This window comes from Urocitellus parryii, chromosome 5 (assembly GCF_045843805.1).
Source record: "Urocitellus parryii isolate mUroPar1 chromosome 5, mUroPar1.hap1, whole genome shotgun sequence".
Taxonomy (NCBI): Eukaryota; Metazoa; Chordata; class Mammalia; order Rodentia; family Sciuridae; genus Urocitellus; species Urocitellus parryii.
In genome coordinates this window covers 45,228,184-45,250,442 of record NC_135535.1, presented here as the reverse complement: position 1 = coordinate 45,250,442, position 22,259 = coordinate 45,228,184, and the positions used below count along the sequence as shown (strand labels likewise).

At 36.2% G+C, this 22,259-nt stretch overlaps 1 protein-coding gene across 2 annotated transcripts in view; it reads left to right on the top strand.

Moving 5' to 3' along the window:
* The first annotated feature begins 12,197 nt into the window (after window positions 1–12,197).
* Tph2 (tryptophan hydroxylase 2) overlaps window positions 12,198–22,259 on the top strand; it is a 93,804-nt gene continuing 83,742 nt past the window's right edge. Inside the window, exons 1-4 of one of the 2 annotated variants that reach the window (XM_026386612.2) lie at window positions 12,198–12,302; window positions 14,944–15,075; window positions 17,636–17,819; window positions 17,928–18,028. In XM_026386612.2, coding sequence (XP_026242397.1) covers window positions 12,198–12,302; window positions 14,944–15,075; window positions 17,636–17,819; window positions 17,928–18,028 — 522 coding nt within the window. Of the gene's footprint in view, window positions 12,307–14,929; window positions 15,076–17,635; window positions 17,820–17,927; window positions 18,029–22,259 lie in introns of both variants that reach the window. The other variant, XM_026386611.2, reaches the window with a different exon arrangement.

Sequence of the window (22,259 nt, the reverse complement as noted above, 5' to 3'; positions counted from 1 at the left end):
TCAATGCAATGTAATGTGTAGATAAAAAAACTATTCAACCATTATAAGTGGATTGGCAGTATATTTTTTACATTGAACTTTTCTTCACTTGTACATAAAGACTAAATGTAAGTACTATTTATGAGTATAAGAAAGGATAGGCATATTTTCTTTAACTGAATAAACTTGACTATTGATTTATATAACCTGATTCAACAAAATTAATACATGGCTTCAATATGAGATCTTTTTCAAAACTATTTTCTTAACATTTATTTCGTGAGAGCACATTCAATCGTACTTGGTATAATTTTAAAATTAATTGCTTGTAACCTCACTTTACTAATAATGTTTATTATCTTTCCTAACAATGCATTAACTGATTAATCAGGTCTTTAAATTTTTATAAAATGCTTTTTGCAAAAAGCTTATGTCAAAAATTTCAAGATACTATCATGAGTCTCAAAATAATACTTTTTTGTATATGAATGAAGCTGTTGTTTTTACCATGCAGTATTGCATGATTTTAAGTTATGTGGAATAAACATAACTGTTCCGTTTTAATTGTAATTTGTTAACTCCTGTACATATCATTAAAATAAATTTGAAGTTGAATTAGTGTTTTCAGTTACATTACATTTAGAAATAGTCTGCTAGTTTTTCATCAGAATAATTAAAAAAAAATCCAAGATAGACTTTAGTACATCTCATATTTTTATGTTATTGAAATAGTCATTTGAGCTGTGGAAGTGGTAAAGAAATGTGACTCCTTATAAGTGAAAACATTTTTCATAAAGCATGAAAATGGGCATAGTGTTGCTTTGGATAACCTAATTATTTGACTGAGTAAAGCAACTTACTATAATTGATGTCAATAGTTTTAAGGTAAAAGTTGTGTAGTTATAAAATGGTCCAGTAGATAGCTGCTCCCCCATCCCCAGAAACTTAGGGAACCAAATGAACTTTTTTCTTAGTTGAGTATTAACTGACAATCATGAACTTTTAGAAACCTTAGATTTTAGTTTTTAATATCATGTGTGTTATCTTTCATCAGTTAATAATGAGTAAGCCTATTTGGAAAAAAAGTAAACTGATCAAAAACTCAGCATCTCCAGCTTTTCATTTCCTGCTATTCAGGAAATTGCTTAGAACATCTTGATGTCCTTCTTGTTCTTCCTGGACAGTGACTTTTTGGTTATTTTCCTACTACGTAATATGATATCTACTTCAGATAATTTTTTAATCTAAATACATTCAGTTAGTTGAACTTTTATCAAGTTTCATTATAAAACTGCTTGTTAAAACATAAGTTTCTCCAAACAGCGTGCTTTTCTACGTAGTACATTTTCAATATGGCAATGATAATATAGTACAGTGCTAAAGTTTTAATCAGTCCACAAAATCTAGGTAGCAGATACCATGTAAATTTGAACTGTTGAGATTGCTGAAATATATAGTTCAGGTAAATTTCTTCATCTAACTTTTGAAAGGTTTATTTCTGTTTTCACAAGATAATTCTGTCTTCATCCCTATAATACACAAAATATGTGCTATATTATTGGTATGTAAAGTTTTTAAAATTCAGATAGTTTTTTTTTTAACTGTTAAGTATATTTTCAATTCTTTTCAGTTCTGATATGAACCTATGGGAAACCTGTTTGCATTTAAGAACTTCCCTGTTTTCATTATTTCATATGTCAGGATTCCTCATCTCTTTATATATTAGGAACTTTAATCTTGGTGATAAAAGACTACAACTTTTTTAGAACAGTAAGGAAATATAGCCTTTTGATGTATTATATTTGACAGCATAATCATTGGAGTTTATGCCAAAATTTTTTACACAAAAGTTGGGGCACGACTCTTACGTAAAGCTTTAAAAAAAAAAAAACAATCGTGCTGGTATTATTTAAAAATCACTTATTATAATACCATCTTTGGTGCAAGATTAGGGTACACAGACTACTAATGAATATATGTTAATGTGGTGGTGATGATTATGCAGTGAAACATGGTAGTGAGTGATTCTTATTTGTAATTGAATACACCACCATTAGAATGATGCAACCATATTTGGCCTGTTCTCCCCTTGAGATCTTATGACATGGGAATTTTAAGTGTGGATTTTTTCCCAGTACTGGGGATGAACTCAGGGCCTCTTGCATGCCAGCCAAATGTTCTATGGCTGAGCTATATCCCCAGCCCACTTGTGGAATTTAGAGTATTGTTCTAATTACAAATGTTTTCCTCACTTTTTTTAAAAAGTAGACTACTATGTATTCTACCCATCTTGACATAGGGAGAAATAATGTGTTGCCTTTATACAGAGGCAAAGGTTGGGGGAATGTGAATAGTTTATACTGGATGTATTCCTACTACTCTTTTTGATAACTTCAGCATCACTCTCTGCCCATGGGAAATTATTATGAGCTCAAGTTAAGAAAATTATTATAATCAAAGATCTATAGTAATCAGGAATATTTACCTAATCTGGTTCAATCTCTTTAGATTAAATTAGAATGTTTGAATAATAGAACATAAACTATTAAATAATGCCTCTCTTAGATATACCACTGATGTTCCTCACATTTTTTTTTATGTTCTAAAAACAATGAAAAGAACAAATTCCAGTGAGCTTAGCTGTGATCATCTGGTTCAGCTCTTTTAATTAAAAATATTATTAACCTCAGAGATAGACTTTTGCTGTGACAGTAATAGGTGTTTCCAATACCAGTCTAGATTGGAGGTACAAGACTCAGTGCTTAGTATACTACTTAAAAACAAACAGGGCTCTTGTTAGATTGCCTTAGGTGTTAGATGGTCTGCTTATATAGAAACTAGGATTTCTTCCATAGGTGTTCCTGACTCACTTTGCAAAAACAAATTGTTCTCCAGTGGTGGAGTCATCAAAAGTACTTCTGAGTGATCAGCGTTTACACTGTATTTATTATTTTGACTGGTAAAAATAGGGAAAGAATCTTTTTCATCAACATTGCATACCAAGGATGAGCACAGTGGCACACGCCTGTAATCCCAATGGCTTGGGAGGCAGGAGAATCGAGAGTTCAAAGCCAACCTCAGCAATGGCGAAGTGCTAATAACCAACTGTGAGACCCTATCTCTAAATAAAATACAGAGTAGGACTGGGGATGTGGCTTAGTGGTTGAGTGCCCCCAAGTTCAAAATGAAACATAAAAAACCCATCACATACTAGAGAAGGGCTTCATTAACTATAGCTTACAGAATGTAAGAGTTTAGTTTTGCAGTGGCACATCTCTTTAGGAAAGGAATTTAAGGAATAAAATATGCAGCCAACTTTTTTTTAAATATCTTTTTTTAGTTGTATTCGGACACAACACTTTTATTTATTTATTTATTTGTTTATTTTTATGTGGTGCTGAGGATCCAATCTAGCACCTCACACATGCTAAGCCAATGCTCTACTACTGGGCTACAACCCCAGCCCCACCAATTAGTTTTGATGGCAGATCCTTAGAAGTTTTACATACCTTATTTTTCTTCTTGTTTTCTTATTTGTCTATCACCTGAAGTTTTCTGGTCACAATTTAGGAATTTCATATCTGTGTAAATACGGGTAATGTGAGTTTTGTTGGCAGATGGTACTTCTGGACAAATAGTATAACTTGTTTTAGATGCTTGTTTTCTCAAGTTTAAGATTGCTTCCTGGTAGAGTGTGATGCTTAGGCCACCTCATAAAGTGTTTTATATTATTTTTTTAAAATTTTATTTATTAATTGCTTTATATTCTTGCAAAAGACTTAAAATTTCTCCTGTAAGTCAAAAAATTGTAGTTTGTCCTGTAGGTCAGATGACAGAAAATTTAGTCAAATTGGATTGTTCATACTGGAAAATATCCACTATGTTTATGCATGTGATACAGAAAGGGTCAGACTATTGGGGTAAGAGTGTAGGTTTTGGAGTCAGTCTTGAATTTGAGCTGGCCTCTTATTTTGTGCACATAATCTCATCTGTAGGTGGTGACAATGCCTACCTCAATGGTGAGGAGTAAATGGATACAAATAAAATGTTTTACATGGTCCTAGCATGATTAACCACTAATAAGTGTTGTCATTATCATTACCTGATGGCAACCACCACAGACCATCTTTTTGTCTTAAAGTTGTGTGGTTTTCCTCCCCAACACCCCATCCTGCTGATACAGCCTTGGGGTACCTGTTGGTTAGTTTCCTTATGACGGGGGTCATTTTGATTTCAAATTTGAAGTTGTGTTCTGTTTCACCTTTTCTACTGCCTCACTGGCCCCAACATAAATCAGTGTCCTTTGTGCTTCACTTTTATCTTCAAACTGGGCTAAATATGTTTGTCTTCTTTATTCTCCCTTTGCAAAGGTTGTTATAAAAACATGATGAGAACACAAGTATATCACATTTTCACATTTTGCTTATTAATGAAGTCTTATTCTTGGGCCCACTTTGGTCAGCATAGTATATAATCACAAAATAAACCTGATAACCTATATGTGTCTACATTAAGCATTTTTAGTAGTATGGGGCATTACAATGTCTATTTGACAATGAGCATTTTACTAGGGAACAAATTGAAACCTAAGGTTATAGGCAGCTGTTTTGGGTTATGCTTTAAATAAATTTGCACTTCAGTCAGACTAATACCATATTGGCTTTCTTGACTTGATTTCCAGTTATACTTTCCAGATCTGGATGATTGATATAACCTTCGTGTAAAGTTCAAGTTCACTTTATATTTATACTTTTTCCCCTCAAAATGGTAGTTGATCCAGTATTCAAGCATGATCAACAGGAATAAATACATTGTTTCCTTTGTGTCAGTAGACACCTTCATTTGTTGTAATGTAAATGGAAATGGTGGAAACACTTGAGTATAGTACAGTTTGGAATTTTTCATGTGAGTACAAGCACATTTCTTGTTAAACAAGATGGACTAGTAATCTTTTTTTTTTTTTTTTTTTTTGGTACCAGGGATTGAACTTGGACACTCAACCACTGAGCCACATCCCCAGCCCTATTTTGTATTTTATTTAGAGACAGGGTCTCACTGAGTTGCTTAGCACCTTGCTTTTGCTGAGGCTGGCTTTGAACTCTCAATTCTCCTGTCTCAGCTTCCCGAGCCACTGGGATTACAGGCGTGTGCCACCATGCCTAGCCTAATAAACTCTTTTTTTTTTTTTTTAATATGATGGACTAATAATCTTATGAAGACTTTTTACTGAAGTTCAGGAGAGAGGGGTTTTCTAATGTCCCAAAAGAACTTAAGACCTTTTTCATTCTCCACAATGTTGCCTTAATTTTTAAACCCACTTGTAGATAAAGTTCCAAAATAGGCAAATATTTCATTAAGGTTGTATGTAAGGTTGGCTTGTGAATATCTTGAAGTGGAAATGATGGTATATGGAAGCCTGCTTGAGTTTCCTAAAAGTGAGTCATTTCCTGTTATTAATAAATTAATACCAAATCATGGGAAATAGGGCATAAATTATTATAATATGTGGTTATAATAGAGAAATTAAAAGTGAATGTTAATAATGTTGAACTGCAACTGCCAAGGAACATAAAGTATATATGCCTAAAGTATTTGATTCTATTGATTCCCAAGTTGTAGGAATCAGTATCAATGGAAAAAGACTTCCAGCTAAACTGATCATTAGGTTCGTGTGTGCCATTTCTCTTTCCTTGTTCAACATAGGTTTAAGCATAGAAGGCATACATACCAAACCTGCTTGTGACACACACGTGGTAGACTGAAATGATGGCTTAACACAAGACAAGTTATTCAAGGAAATCAGACTTTTTATTAAATCCAGATCTCAAGATAATCAGTGTAGCTTCCCTTTCAAATATCTTCATATCCTCACATTCCCTCTATTTTTTAAATTTCTTAGACGTTGATGGACCTTGATTTTATTCATATGTTTATATGTGGTTCTGAGAATTGAACCCAGTGCCTCACACATGCTAGCCAAATGCTCTACCACTGAGCCACAACCCCAGCCCCTCCCTCCTATTCTTTAATAGTTTCTCACCCGCTTTCTCCATTCACATTGGGGATACCAAGCAAATTCTCCCTTTAGGTCTGTCTGTCCTTTTATCTTTTTCCCCAAACACATTTCTTTGCACCTCTGAAGCTTATCCTTCCCTTGATGACAGTGGATTTCAAGGTTCCTTCTTATTTGGCCAGGGTAGTAAGGTGAGTCCCTGAGGACCCATCTACATAATGGCAACTAGTAGGGAGGGAAAGCTTGATTGTTGCAACTGTGGGTCACAGATGTTCGGCATTTCCTTCATTCTCTCAGTTTATTTACATCACTTTTTCTCTGTTCCTGTATTCTGCTGCTTCCCAGGATGCACTTCAGGTTCCAGGTGGTTTAGGGTGGCTTGTAGTATTTCTCTTGTTTTCACTACTATTCTCTATCACAACAAATATCTATGCTGAGAACAATTGGCATCTTTAAGATAAAACTTGCCTAATTTTGTGGTTCTCTGGGATCTCAGCTGTTCACCATCATGGCCATTCATAACCACATGTCCCTCTTCCACCTATAGAATTTCCTGGAGATTTCTTTATTTGACAATATACCCCTCCCTTTCTCACTTCCTGGTGTCTTTAACTGCCTGATTGAAGCCAATTCTGTCAGTTCACATTATGACTGTTGACTTCCTGTTTGTCTGGATTATGAGGACAATCACCTCATTAAATCCCAGGTATCCACATCTCTTCATTTTGTGACAAAGATTTCAAACCAATGCCTAATTTTGTTTTACTATGGTTTCAGGGTCAGTGTGGCACTTTGAGCATGCATTAACTGCCACTGTGCACACATTCAATTTAATCAGCCCCATAAAATATAGATATTCTTACCCTTACATTACAGAAATGAAGGCTGAGAAATGGGAATTTGTCCTTTTTTCAATTTTTTTTTTTTAGTTGTAGGTGGACACACAATATTTTTATGTGGTGCTGAGGATCAAACACAGTGCCTCACACATGTGAGGCAAGCACTTTAACCACTGAGCTACAGTCCCAGCCCCTAATTTGTCCTTCTTAAGCGCAATGAGGCAGATGGCAAACCAAGATTTAAAATCAGGTTTATTAAAACCAATATCCAACTATGCAGTACAATTTATTTTTAGTTTATATATTTATAATCACTGTTATATGTGCATAGGGTTACTACAAAATTTCTTGTTATATAAGAAACTGTCCCTTTTTTTTTTTCTGTTCACCCTTCAGTGGCAAGATTTCTAACTTTGGGATGATTATTTTGCTATTTACTTCTGTATCTCAATGTTGCAGATGTATGTATTTCTACTACTTTGATTTTCAGTTTTAGGCATTACCATTGACTTTCCATCATGGAAGATGGGAGCTTAGCTCTTTGTCTCCTTCCCTTTGTCTGACTATCACATTCTTACTTCCTTATCTTTCCATCTAACCATATTGTTGTTATAGTTGTTATAATATTGTTTAGGTCAATATTTAGTACTGATACTATTATGACTTTGTAAATGCAATTCTCAGATGACACAGGTTCCTCTTTTGCCTTTTGATTTTTCTTTGGAAGTTATTATCAAGGGTTTTATTTGCTGATTTTTTTATGTAATTTTAACTAATCCAACCTCATATTCTACCAAATATTTAAATGGAGGCTTGTCACTGTTAAAGAGTTTAAGAGCTCTGAATGCAATCTTGGGTTCTAAGTATTTTGAGGTCTTTCCTCTTGGCATGGTCAGATTCTTCAAAGAAGGCTTATCCCTTTATCTGGCTCTCTGCCTTCTGAGGTTTAGGAATCTCAAAATCCAGTACATATATTTATTTAGTCATTTTCTTTTCAGGATGGTACCCATGCTCTCAACTGTGCTTTTAGAGGTCCTTTGTTTTACCCTTTCCAGAACATAACTCCATTTATCTACCTGGTGTCGGAGCTAGGGGGGTAAACGGGGAGGTGGCTTGGCTATCTGGGAGAGGTAAATAAAAGTTCTTAACTGTTACAGCTTTATTTTGTGGTATTTACATACCATAAGATTAACTTCTTTAAAATGTACAACTTGGTGGTATTTAGTATATTCATAGGGTTGTGCACCTATCACCAATATCAAATTTTAGAACATTTCATCACTCTCTAAAGAAGCCCTGTGACCTATCAGCAGCTATTCCCCACTTTCTCCCTCCTTGCAACTCTTGGCAATGACTAACTTAGTATTTTTTTTTTTTTAACATCTTACAGCACTTTACATGAACAAAATCAAAATACATAGTCTTTATGGCTGGCCTCTTAGAATCACATTTTCTTTTTTTTAGAGTTTTTAAATTTTTTAAAAAATTTTTATGTGGTGCTGAGGTTTGAACCCAGGGCCTCACACATGCAAGGCAAGTGTTTCTACCACTGAGCTACAACCCCAGTCCACTCAGAATCACATTTTCAAGGTTCATCTACATTGAAACATTAACTGCCAGCTCCTTTTATATTGCCAAATAATATTCCATTTATGATGTGATATTTTGTCTTTTCATCAGGTGGTAATTATTAATGCTTAGTGGATATTTATATGCAATTTTTGTATGGATACATATTTTCATTTTTTTTGCAGGGTATAGCTTGGAATAGTAGTATGACTGTGCCCTGTGGTAACTCTTGGTTTAACTTTTTTGAGGAACTGCTGACTGTTTTTTTTTTTTTTTTTTTTTTTTTTCCCTGAGGAACTACATCATTTTATAAAGACCTGGAGTAAGTTACTGGGTTATACGGTAACTTTGTGTATCGTGTTTTGAGTAACATCAAACCATTGTCCAAAGAGGGTACACCATTTTCCAACACCACCAACAATGTATGAGGGTTCTAGATTTTCTGCTTCTTCACCAGTACTTGTCATTGTATTTTTTATTTCAGCCATCCTAATGGGTCTGAAGTGCTGTCTCATTGTGTTTTTTGATTTGCCTTTTTCTAGGGATTAACGACAGAACATTTTTTTTCTTGTGCCTATTGGCTATATATTTAGAGAAATGTCTATATAAATCCTTTACCTATTTAAAAATTGATCTCTTTTATCATTGTTGGTTCTAGATACTGTCTTCTATAAGATATATGATTTACAAATACAAATTTTCTCCTATAGTGTGGGTAGTCTTCTTGCTTTCTTGATGGTATACCCTGAAGCATAAAATTTTTAAGTTTTAATGAAATTCTATTTGCCTTTTTTTCCCCCTATGAGTGCTTATGTTTTGGGTGTCATATCTATGAAATAATCCAAGGTCACAAAGATTTACTCCTATGTTTTCTTCTAGGAGTTTTGTGCTTTTATCTCGAATGTTTGTGTCTATAATCCATTTTGAGTTAATTTTTGTGTGTGAGGTGAGGTAGAAAGAAGTTCAACTTCATTATTTTTCATGTGAATATCCAAAGTTGTCCCAGAATATCCAAAATTGAAAAAATTGCTTTTCCCCTCATTGAGTTGTTTTGATGACTTTGTTGAAATTGTGTTGATCATAAACAATAGGGTTTATTTCTAGACTATCAGTTTGATTCCATTTATCTTTATGTTTATCCTTAGACATTGCCACACTGTATTGGTTACTAGAATTTTGTTGTAAGCTTTGAAAGTTGTCTGACTGCTTCATAGACTTTGAATGACTGTTGCTCATTCTCCTTCATTTATCCCCCTCCTCAATTCCAAGGGTATGTGAACATTTGGGGAATTCTGTAGTATAAATTGAGTTGCTTTTATAAGAGAGAAAAAAAAGTAGTTAAATCTTGAATATCTTCAATGAATGTCTTCAATAAATGACTTTTAATATCTTTTTTCCCTTGGCTCCCACATACAAACAGGATATTGCCCTGTGGAATTTACCCTTTCATATCTCTGGTTCTTTTCATTGCATCTTTTATATTATTGGCTTAAGCCAGGTTGTCATCTTGGCTAGACTATTTTAAATCCTATGTGGTTTCTGCCTTCAATCTTGAAATCTTCTTCCAAGGTGCTACTTTTCTAAAATATTAGTATGCTTATGTGGCTTTCATACATAAGGCCCTTCCAGTTGTGACCCTCACATATCAGAAAAGGTGAAGTGCAAAGCCCATATGATGTCATTGAAGGACCCTGCTTTCCTCTTTAGCCTTGTCTCATTCGGAGTCCTTTTTTTAAATAAAAAATTTTAAAATATGTTTTTGGATGTAGATGCACATAATATCTTTTTAAAAAATTATTTTTATGTGGTGCTGAGGATCAAATCCAGTGCCTCACATGTACTAGGCAAGTGTTCTACCACTGAGCCACAACTCCAGCCCATCATTTGTCATCCTTACCTCATCATACCTATACACCATCATTATTGAGCAACAATGGTTCTATATTTTCTTATGTTGTCCCCTTTGCATGGAACCATTGCGTTTCTATTTCCAATTTCCTTGTGACTAATAAACAAACTCACAATTAAAGACTCAACTTAGATTCTCCAAGAACCCTCTTCTGATCCCTCTAAGGTAGAATTGAGTACTCTGTCCCATGTGCTGTTAATATTTTATTAACAATATGTTTTGTTTCACTTGTATATTTGCATAGATGTTTTTTGAGCTAGTCTGTAATCTCCTTGAGGGTAGGTACCTCTCATTCATCTTTGTATTCCCAGAATTTAGTTTCAATGCCTAACACAAATTTTATTAAATGACACATCTTCCCAAGCTCTGTTCTAGTTGAAATAATCTATGTATGGTCTGTAGAACCTACTTTTGTCAACATGCCTTGTTTAGTACTCAAGAGACTGTACAATGTGGTGGTGGAGAGCATGGCTTTTGGAGTCAGAATGGCTGAATTTGAATTCTGCTTTGGTTAGTAATTGTGTGAATCTTTGCTAAAGTGTTCTAAACTCTCCATGCCTCAGTTTATCTACACATAAAATGGAAATAATAATGACCACCTTTTAAGTATTGTTGTGATGATTAATCATGTTTTGACTTACAAAAGTATATAGAAAATTCTTAGAATAGAAATTGGGAAATACTAAGCACTTAGTAATTTTAGCTATTATTTTGATCATTACTTCAACTTAAACTTGTTTCCCTTATTAGCTGATCTATTGAGGAAATAGAAGCCAAATAATCATTTTGAGAATTAGAGAAAATAATAATTAAATACCCCAAGAATCCAGAAACAATTAAAACCTAGTCAATAGTAATTCATTAACTCCTGTTTTGAAATTTTTAATCCTTTTTTTCTATATTGATAAGCTGTGGCAGCCCCAGATTTTGTTTAGTTTTTTAGTCAAACAAGCACAGTTGGTTAAGAATTTTCCATTTTTCAGGAGATTGGCAATGTTTTTCTGTGGCATGGTAAAATTTCTTCTTTCTAGAATTTGACTTGTAAGAATATTGATTAGACTATGCATTTCAAATTGCTGGATTTGATCTAGTTAAAAGAGGAGTGGAAAAACTCAGTGACCATCAAAAGCATTAAAGGAATGACTGTTATACAGGTATTTAGTTTCCTTTTATTTCCAGGTAGGAATATTCTAGAGCTAGTGTTTGAGCTATATCTACAGGTGGCTAAATCAAAGTCTCACATTTTCTTTGCAATAAGGTTGCCTGATCATCACTCTGTACAGAGATGAGAGGATTAGGAAGCAGTACCTTTTATGAAAGCCACTGCACATACAAGCACACACAAAATCATAACATCACAGGTTAGAAAAAAATATATTAACAAACAGTAGATCTTAAGTTATTTCTTCAGTTTTAGAATGAAAGCACAGAACCTTTGAATTCATAGTTACTTAAAGACTGAGGCTAACCTGCTAGCCGCAGGCTAAGAGATGAGTGCTAACATCAAGGGACAGCTGTTTCCTTGTTCAAATAACATCCCTTTATGTATTGTTCTCCACCACCTCCACCCAAATATCTACTCGACCTATGAAACAAACAAATCACATCATGAGCAGATAACCCCAGGCTTCAAATATGTAATCTGACTGTGGCCATCAGAAACCAGAAATGAGTTTCTTTCTAATCAGCTTTCCATCAGTTCTCAGTCACTCATATAAAGGAGTCCGGGGAGGGGAGGATTCTCATTGCTCTTCAGCACCAGGGTTCTGGACAGCACTCCGAGCAGCCTGCAAAAGCTCTTGTCCCTTCCTCCCTGCATCTCCACCAGAGCTTCTATTGCCCCTGTAGGCTCCCCCTGCTGCTGAGAAAAAAAATTACATCGGGATTCATGCAGCCGGCAATGATGATGTTTTCCAGTAAATACTGGGCAAGAAGAGGGTTTTCCTTGGATTCAGCAGTGCCTGAAGAGCATCAGCTCTTTGGCAGCTTAACAGTGAGTACTGGACACCTGGCATTCAAGAGTGTTTTCTAGGGCTACGCTCTATCTTATCCTCATCATATGGACACCTGGTGTAGAGTAAATATACACACCTTAATTCTCTGCTTCTCTTTTGTCTGCCTCTTCTCTTCATAAAGTAAAGCAGATGTACTGATTGCTACATGCTAAATAAACTTTCTTTCCTCAAGGTAGAAAGTGTCCTAAACATTAAGAAGGAGAGTTTGTATGAACTAATGTCCCAAATCCATAACCAAAAAAAGTATGTAGAATTTTGAAAGCCCATTTATTATGAGAGGAATAGGGAGATGAAATAGATTTCTATGGTTTCCAGAAGCTTATAGTGTTTCCTACATCCACTCCAAGTCTATGAAAACCAGTCATTAAACACAGAACTAATATTTTGTATTATTGTTTGTAGGGAGGTGAAGATTTTGGAATAAGAAAAAGATCAAACTTATTTCAAAAGTTTTCTTGAATGCCTCACATTTTTTTTTCTTTTTTTTAGTACTGGGGATTGAACCCTGGGTGTTTGACCACTGAGCTACATCCCCAGCCCTCTTTATATTGTTTTAGAGACAGGGTTTTACTAAGTTGCCCAAGTTGACCTTGAACTTCTGATTCTTCTGCCTCAGCCTCCTGAGTAGCTGGGATTACAGTTGTGGACCACCATGCTTGGCTCATTACTTCATGTTTTTTCCTTTGGTGGTGCTGGGGATTTAACCCAGGCCTTGTGCATGCTAGGCAAGTGCTTTACTGATTAAGCTATATCCCCAGCACCTCATTACTCCATTTTTAATTGATGCAGTTGTGTAAGCAGTATTCCACTTGTTTGAGAATTTAAAGGAATTTTTATATTTAAAATGTTAACAAAAAAAAACAGTATTTGTAGGATTTTAGATCCTGATTTGAGGTAACAATCATGGGATTTAATAAAAATAGTAGTTTTTATTTCACAGCAATGAAATAAAAATATATCTAGGTTCCTAATCATTAAAAATTCTAAATGACATTTCAACTCATGTACTATCAGTGTTCACCAGCCAATTCCAATTCAGTTTGTCATAGAAAAATATGTTTTAATATTATAGCTTCAAATATGTCCCAGAGGGATGCATCATACTGGTATCTTATTACGTGTAAAAATGCTGAAAAGTAATCACAGCAACTTGTGTAGAACTATTTAAATCAATTTGCGAAAATGAGGCCAAAAATGTAAATAGATTTTCTAACATTTAAATATCTGAATATTTGGATGAGATATGACATCGAGGAATTTTGAAGGTATAATGAACTTCTAGAAGGAAAACAAAGAATACTCAGAGTAACGGTTAATGTATGATCCTTTCATATTAAAAAAGGCACTTAAATATCTGAGAACTGTGTGTTATACTGTGAGGAAGAGGCAGATGTTGAGAGTACTAAGACATTTGAGTTTTTAAACATGCTGTCAAATATCAATGTCTATATAAAATTCTTCTCCCGAAGGTTATAAATAATACAATATCCATTTTAATTACATATAAATCTAGTGAGGCAATACTAATGTATGAAAATAAATCCAATAGAGAAGTCAGAGGAAGACAATGGCAAATCACTGTTCTGTTGGTTCCATATTAAATATACACTTCTCAGTTTCATCAGGACACAATGGATGGGTGTGGTTGTATTATATCATCATTTTCCAGGGAGATAGTTCTCTATTTACCAAACTCTGCATTCACATATAAAGAACATGAAACAGACCATCACAGTTTCTCATTGTCTGTTACATGAAAAGTTTCCAGCTTTTTTATTCTGCATTTATGACATTGTGATCTGAGTTGTTAGCATTTTTCATTTTTGTCTTTAGCCAATGGGACTTTATTACTTAGATTCTACTGTTTCCTCCTAATGGTTGGCTAGCTAGTTTTCTTCCTTCCTTCCTTTTTCTTCTTTTCCTTTTTATTCGTGGCTGAATTGTAACAGTTACTTTTCATATACCATCTTCTGACAAAGATGGTCTCTTTGCTCAACTTCTTCCATGTGTATTTAGATTTACAATGACAATTCACATTGACAATGTGGATCTAATTGCACAAAGCAATCAGTTTCAGTACATGTTCTGACATATTCAGGATTAAATGGATATTTTGTCTTAAAAACTTAATTGAAGCTAAATATACCATTGTCAAAAATACATACTTGTTCTTAGTTTTGCTATGCTTAGCAACCAATACAGTTTCTATAAGAATAATTCCACTAGGCTAAAAGACCAGATTTCGTGCTGTAAAATAAACCTAGATAAAGGCAAGGACTATTTATACATGATAGTTTATACTTAATGATGGTCAGATTTTTGTTGCCATTAAAGTGAAGCAAATCTGATCTCCCTTTTATTTCAACCTCTAGACTTTACATGCTGTCTTGGAGTACTGGAAAATAATATCCCTGAGTAAATTAGACCAATATTTAAAGATGAAAGTTATGAGTGCCCTGGCAACTTCACCTTGAGTTTGAATGTTTGGTGGGGCTTCTGGCATATGAATGGGATATCTAGCTGGGGTGGGAAAATGATGATAGAAAACTCTGGAATCCTAACATATTGTGTGTGTGTGTGTGTGTGTGTGTGTGTGTGTGTGTTTGTACTTTCTTGAAGCTGAATAAAGCTAACTCTAGCAAGAATGACGACAAGAAAGGCAACAAGGGAAGCAGCAAAAGCAAGACAGCTGTCATTTTCTCCTTGAAAAACGAAGTGGGTGGATTGGTGAAAGCACTGAGGCTCTTTCAGGTGAATATAAAACATTATCACATAGCTTTTAAAATGACTGTGTCTCTGGTGACAAACCTGCCATTTGCTACAAAACATTACTGAGTCAATTTCCAGATAATGTGGGGAGAGATTCAAAGGAAACCAAACTTCATGAGGCCCTACAGGAGGAATTGATCTCCCAAACAATGAAAGAAGCACACTCACATGAACTGTGATTTATTAATTAAATTAATTCAGAATTAGCCTATTAGGAACTTAAAGACTATGGCCAGGTGAGAAAATCCACAAGTTAAAAAAGTGAACCTCACACTTGGAAATGCAAAACCAAAGGAATCAAATGGGGTATCTTTAAAAAACATAAGTGTGAAGTTTGATTTGCACCAAATCTGTGATTTGGGACCCCAAGAAAGAGCCTGGGTGGAGATAAACCCAGGAAAACCTAGAAGAGCTATTGCTTTCTTGCCAATGTACACTGGATGGATTCTCCAACCATTAGTAAACATGCTCCCTTACAAATGCATTTCCTCTGGGGACACTGGCTGTTGATTAGAGCTGTGAGATTAAGAAGCCTAGCTGCCCTTGATGCCTTGGGCTGCTGTGCAGAGAAAAGATAGTTGGAGCTGCAGTCAGGGGATTCAGACCTGTGTTCTCCTGGTTTGGCTAATCACGAACTGCTACCTGAGTGCAATTTCTTTATTGGTAAAGTAGCAGTTATAATTCCCAAATGACTGGGTTGTTGGGATGAAATAATATGAGTGAAAGTGCTTTGTAAAGTGTACAGATATGAGGCATTATCATACTTCTACGATGATCATAGACGGGGAATTAGCAGCCTGATTTGGCAACCATTTCCTTGTTCCCTTTTAACCTTGAAGAAAGGATCAGGTATCATAAACAGTGGTAATGGAAATCTGGGATAGTATTTTATACATAATTATGTCATCTCAGGCTGTGTCCATACAGTGCCCAAAGGAAAACCAATTCAATTAGACAGCTAGGTACAGTGGAAAAATCCCTGGAGAAGGAGTTAGCAGCCTGAGTTTTCACTCTGCCATCAGCTAGTCATGGGGCCTTAGCTAAGCCACTTAACCCATCTGGACCTCAGTTCCCTAAGGCTAAAAATATCTGCTTCAACCAAAGGACATTAAAAGTCCAAAGTGATATAATGTATGTGAAATCTCTTGAACCTTGAACTTAATCTTATTTATATTATCAGGAAATTTAGAAAATAGAGCATTATTTTCTAAATATTAAAATAATAAAAAAACCATTTGAACAGTTTCCCACAAGACTTGCTTCTTTATACAGGAGAAGACTCTGTTTGATCCAATTCTGGCACTGAAAGCTACTTATCCTGCTCCAATGCGGAAAATTCTGAGCTCATCCAGGAATTGTACTGATAATCAGGGTGTACCATCTGGAGTGATGGGGATGTATTGCTTATTGGTAGTGGGTTGGGATAGAGAGGAGAACCTAGTCGTCAATTAATTAAAGGGAAAAGAAGTGTATATCACTGGGGAAATTCAAACCTGATTTTTAAGCATGGAATTACTATTTTCCCTTTCACCTTATTGTAAGGAAATCCATCTATCTCAGAGTGATAGTTGAATAAAGCTGGCCTGAAGATTGCCAAAAGAGAACAGTTATTAGTAATACCATTTGGGAGTGATGATGATGATGATGATGATGATGATTATCCTTTTTTTTTTTTTTTTGTGATACCAGGAATTGAACCCAGGAGTTCTTAGCCACTGAGCCACATCCCCAGCTCTTTTAAAAATATTTTATTTAGTGACAGGGTTTCACTAAGTTGCTAAGGGCCTCACTAAGTTGCTGAGGCTGGCTTTGAACTTGTGATCATCCTGCCTTGGCCTCCCAAGCATCTGGAATTACAGGCGTGCATCATTGGGCCCAGCTTATTTTACCTTTTGTTTTACCTCCTGTGGTAAATATTTGTTTTTCTTTTGCTCTCACAGATCCTCTTTTTGCTGCTTTTTGTTCTTCTTTATGCTTTGGCTAGTATTTCCCACACCTCAGGCATTTTCATACAACCTTCCCCTTTCTGCCTGCCATTTGTATTACTTTTTTTAAAAAAAGATTTATTTAAAAGGTTATTTTAAAACTTTATTTCAAAAGGAGGCTTTATATCACTATAAAATCAGGAGTTTGGGTTTTAGTTGTTTTTCAGAAACATATAAAAATACAAGATAAAAATATTGGGATTAGATGATAATGTAATAGACAAAAATTTTCCCAAAATAATCATGCACCACCAGTGGGATGTGAACCACTCTGGGAAACAGTGATGCTCATAAGATATTTTATATGGTCCTTTATATATCTTAAATGCTCTCTTCATTTTTAATGAGACTGGACAAACTACACAGAGGCATAACTATGCAGGTCTCTTACTAATAGAGATAATAGTTAGAAAAATATTCACGTTAGTCAAAGAATAAGAAAATCGTCTTTTCCTTTGTTGTGGATATTTGATACTTTGTTGCTTCAGAATCAAACAAGGAAAGCATTCCTTTTACTGTGTCCTAATTGTGACTTGGAAATATTTCTTATGTAACAGGAAAAACATGTCAACATGATCCACATTGAATCCAGGAGATCCCGGCGAAGAAGTTCTGAGGTTGAAATCTTCGTGGACTGTGAGTGTGGCAAAACAGAATTTGATGAGCTCATACAGTTGCTGAAATTTCAAACCACCATTGTAACGCTGAATCCACCAGAGAACATTTGGACAGAGGAAGAAGGCAAGGGAGGGTTTTGCTTGTTGGGTGATTTTGCAATCTGACAAATGTTGCAAGGGGCAAAATGCAATCTGTGAGCTAAATTTTGAATCTGTACTGTGTTTTCAACAGAACTAGAGGATGTACTGTGGTTCCCCCGGAAGATCTCTGAGTTAGACAGATGCTCTCACAGAGTTCTTATGTATGGTACCGAGCTTGACGCTGACCACCCAGTAAGTGTCTGGTAAAAGAACTTTCACACATGCTTTTCCAGATCCGCCCAGGTGCTGGGGAAGGGGGAGGAGCCTGTGCCATGTTTCATCACATTGTAATACTTTATTGCAGAGCAATTTATTATTCATTCCCCAAAACTGAGAACAGACCTTCAAAGGATAAAGGATAAAGCTTCCCTATACACATGTGTTAGTTGTAAGCAGGTTAGAAAGATGGCATTTTCACATAGCATTTATTTTTTAAAAGGGTTGCATAGAGGAGGAGATTCTATACCCTGGAGAATATTTCTGTGGAATTAGACAGCCTGAAATATACCTGCAGATGGTGACCCTTGGAAAAACGATGAACTGAAATTGATCACACCTTTGGGAAACTAGGGAGGACTAGGTGTGATGGGGCTCAGTGAGAGAATAAAATTCTTCTTGCCATTTTCCTTGACTGGAGGTAGTTAGGAGCAGAGTAATGTGGTTGACTTCAGTCTCAATGGAAAGGCAGAGGGTTTTAAAATAAGGCTGAGATGGAGGATGTATCTCTCCCCACATCTACCCTGAATCTATCTACCACCATTCTTTCCACTACTTCAATAAAAATGACCATTTTTAAAGAAATATGATGCTGGGGTAAGAATTTCCCATTATTCTTTCCCCTCCCCTCTTTACATCAGTTTTTATTTAACACAAGAGACCTGGAACTTCTTTATGGTCAGAGTGAAGTACAGTTAATAGCCTGAGAGACGTAAGCAATGCACCTATTCATTTTAAACACTTTTTCCTTCTCTAGTCTCCCTTGTCTAAAAATGGGCAGATAAAAGGGTGAGATCCAAGCAGATCAGTCTTGCTTATAGGAAGCCTTTGTTTTATGAAAGCAATAGTTTACAGATATTCATGTTATTGAAATGGATAACATCTGGGGAAGGGGTGTTTGAAGCATGACCACACACTATGCAGTGTCTAAATAAGGGTATACTACCAGCAGAAGAAGCAGCAGCAGCATCTGAGAACTTGTTTTAACCAGTCCACACTTAAGTTTGAGAACTGCTGTTTTAAAGGAAACTATGAAAACTTCACCCCTAGGGAATTTTTTCAGACTAGCCAGTCATTTAGCATAATACATCAATTCAGACCAATTCAAATATACCACTTGAACAAACCATCAAAGGGATCTAATTCAATTACATTGTTTTTAAAAAGCTAAAGGGATCTAATTCAATTACATTGTTTTTAAAAAGCTAAATTCATGCAAGGACACATTGTATTATATTTACCAGCACACACTAAAATGTCAGACTATTTACAAGAATTCCCAAGTAAGTCTCCTGAACATTGGAAAACAATTCACGAGTGCCTTTAATAATCATCCATTTGTTATCTTCCCCTTCTCCCAGCCCTGGAGGAGTCAGAGTTAATTCAGAAGCCTGATTTAAGAGATTAGCAGGACTGGGCTTCACAGACACCAGCTGTTATCTTGCAGAATGACCTTGGCCTAGTCCCTCTACCTCTGCGCCTCAAGTTCTTTATGTAAAAGTGGAAATAAAATTCTTATTGACCTCAAAGGGGTGTTTGAAAATCCTAGTTAATAAAACAACTGGAAGGCATTTTGGCAAGAGTAAATGCTTAATTCCAGTAATGGAAATGCTGTATTAAATCATCCAGATCAATGCCTGGACGTAAAGGAGTTTTTGATAACCTATTTCCAAATGCTCCCTTTAGTCTAGTTTGAAAATTACTCAACCTGGAGAAAGGGGTTTAGACATTTTCTGGAAGAACTACAGGAAGTACTGACCGTGCTGAGAGAAAAAAAATTATTCCAATACTAAGAGTAAATTTTCCTGTGCTTAATTTTATTCCATTACTCCTAATTACATTCACTTTATGATACCTTCTCTTATTTTCTGTGCAACCACTTGAAATAATTGCAAGTACTTAGAAATCCCCTACCTCTCCTGTCATTTTTTTTAACCACATGCATTTCTTTTGTAAGCACACCAAATGTTCATAATGCAAAATTTGATATTGGTAAGTTGGTGTGTTTTTAAGCTATTATTTGATGAAGACAACAAAAAGTTGTCTAGGTACCTTTGTGTCTTGAGAATAATCTTAGTTCTGAGATAGACACAGGGATCCTTGCAACAGGGCTATTTCAGAAAGGGCTTGGAATATATTATGCTGCTGGGTGGAGTTCCCTAGAAATGGTTAAATATCTAGATCAGTGGCTCTTAAGCTTTCATGGAAGAATCATCAGGAGAACTTTTAAAAATGCAGATGGTGATTGGGCATTTCTAGTGAGCTCCTAGTTAAGCCCTACTGTGACGGGGAGATGGGGACCATACTGAGTAGTCAGGATCTAGACTGGGAAGGTCTTTTAAAGTGTGGTTCAAGGTCCACTTCTAAAATGCTCCTAATATCTTGAGGATTACCTGAAGCCCACCAAATGGGAACTCTCAAGGAAGACCCGGTAATCTGCATGTAAGTGGATCTGAGAAGGTTCTGATGAGCTCTGAATGTAAGAGCTAACATTTTTAAAAATACTGATGCCAGGGCCTCATCCTAGAGAGCTTAAGTTAGTACCTCTGAGAATATGGCCAGGTTTGGAGTACTAGTTAAAGCTTTCCAGGTGATTCTAATATCTCACCAGGGTTGAGCTATTTGGGATGGCTACTTGAGTGTCAGCTGGTAAATTGAGCTGGGTGCTTTAGGGTTCAGGATGGGTCTTGAGCTCCCTTCGATTTAAATTGAAGGTGGGGTGTGGGGGGGAATTGTGTAGTAGGTATTTGCTGGGTACTAGGATTGCCAGATTTTGCAAATAAACATATGATGCCCAGTTAAATTGGAAAAAATTTGTTGTTTATCTAAAATTGAAATTTACCTGGACATCTTGTATTTTATCTGGTAACACTGTCCCTACTGTAATTCAGAATGGATGGGCAAGGAATGCTATGTCTCTGTAATCGCTAGTGCTGATTACTTTGCCAGTCATGGTTCAATCCAGGAAGCTCTGGCTCGCCTACAACATGTGCGTAATCACTGCCACTCCAGGCTAATGAGGCATGATGAGTACATCTCTCTCTTGCGTCCCTGGAAAAGGTGCAGGTGTTTGCTGAGGAGAGACAGTTGAGATTCTTCTGGAAGCCCAGCAGATTATGATGCTGTTACCATGGTGTCCAGTCTGGCAGGAGCCAGGGAACAGATGCTTCACTGTTCACAGGACGCTCCTTTTTTGTCGTGGCCTACTTTCTTTTGAAGGATAAAGTGCTTAGATTTCTTGTTTTCCTACCCCAGGTAGTCCCGTTTTACTAGTGGGTATTGAAGTGGACTTTCTAGCATGCCTGGTTCTACCTTTTACAGCAGGAGGCCCCTTTTTTTTAGGTCACAGACCCATTTGTAAATGTGGTAATTATGGTCACAAAAATTTTGTCTGTAGACATTTTAGGGCTTCACAAGCCTGCCTATGGACCCCACTTAAAAACTCTCAGATCAGAGCTGGGGATATAGCTCAGTTGGTAGAGTGCTTGTTTAGCATGCATAAGGCCCTATGTTCAATCCCCAGCACCACAAACAAAAACAAACTCCCAGTTCATAGCACAAGAAAGAAAGTTCTAGCTTCTGGGTAGAGGATATCACATTTCTGTAGGTATTGGGGTAATCTCAGGGCATTTTTTCCCCTCTCCCCTCTTTAATAATGTTCTTGGTCTTCTTGAAAGAAAGGGCATTTTTCATTACTGTCCAGCAGACAGTCCTGTGAAGATTCTTGGCCTTGAGGCCCATTCTCTTTCAATCGACAAGAGAATGGGACCATTTCCTAGTGTGTTTGGAGGTCCTTCTTGAACAGCCCACCTTGTAGGAACATCTGTATTGCCACAGAGGTGGTCCAGGCCTTTGTGAGCCTCATCCCTGTTCTTTACTGTCAACCCCATGGTCCCCGAGGCTTGTCTTCTTGCTTGGCTTCTGTCGCCCGAGAGCACTGCTTCCTGGTCAAAATCCTAGGGGGTTGCTTGGGTTGTAGAGGTAAGAAGTTAGATGGCAACAATTCCTCCTGGGCTTCCAGCAGCTTGAAGAAACTACCCTGGAAAAAATTGATTGTCTGAAAGTATGGGAAGGAAAGGAAAATGGGACGTATGGTGGCAAGAGGAGAAATTGTTGAGTACACCAGGAATTCCTCTCAGAAGGATTCCACTTGACTGAAAAATGACAGACACAGTATTTACTTTCCCTAGTGGATGATGTTAGATAA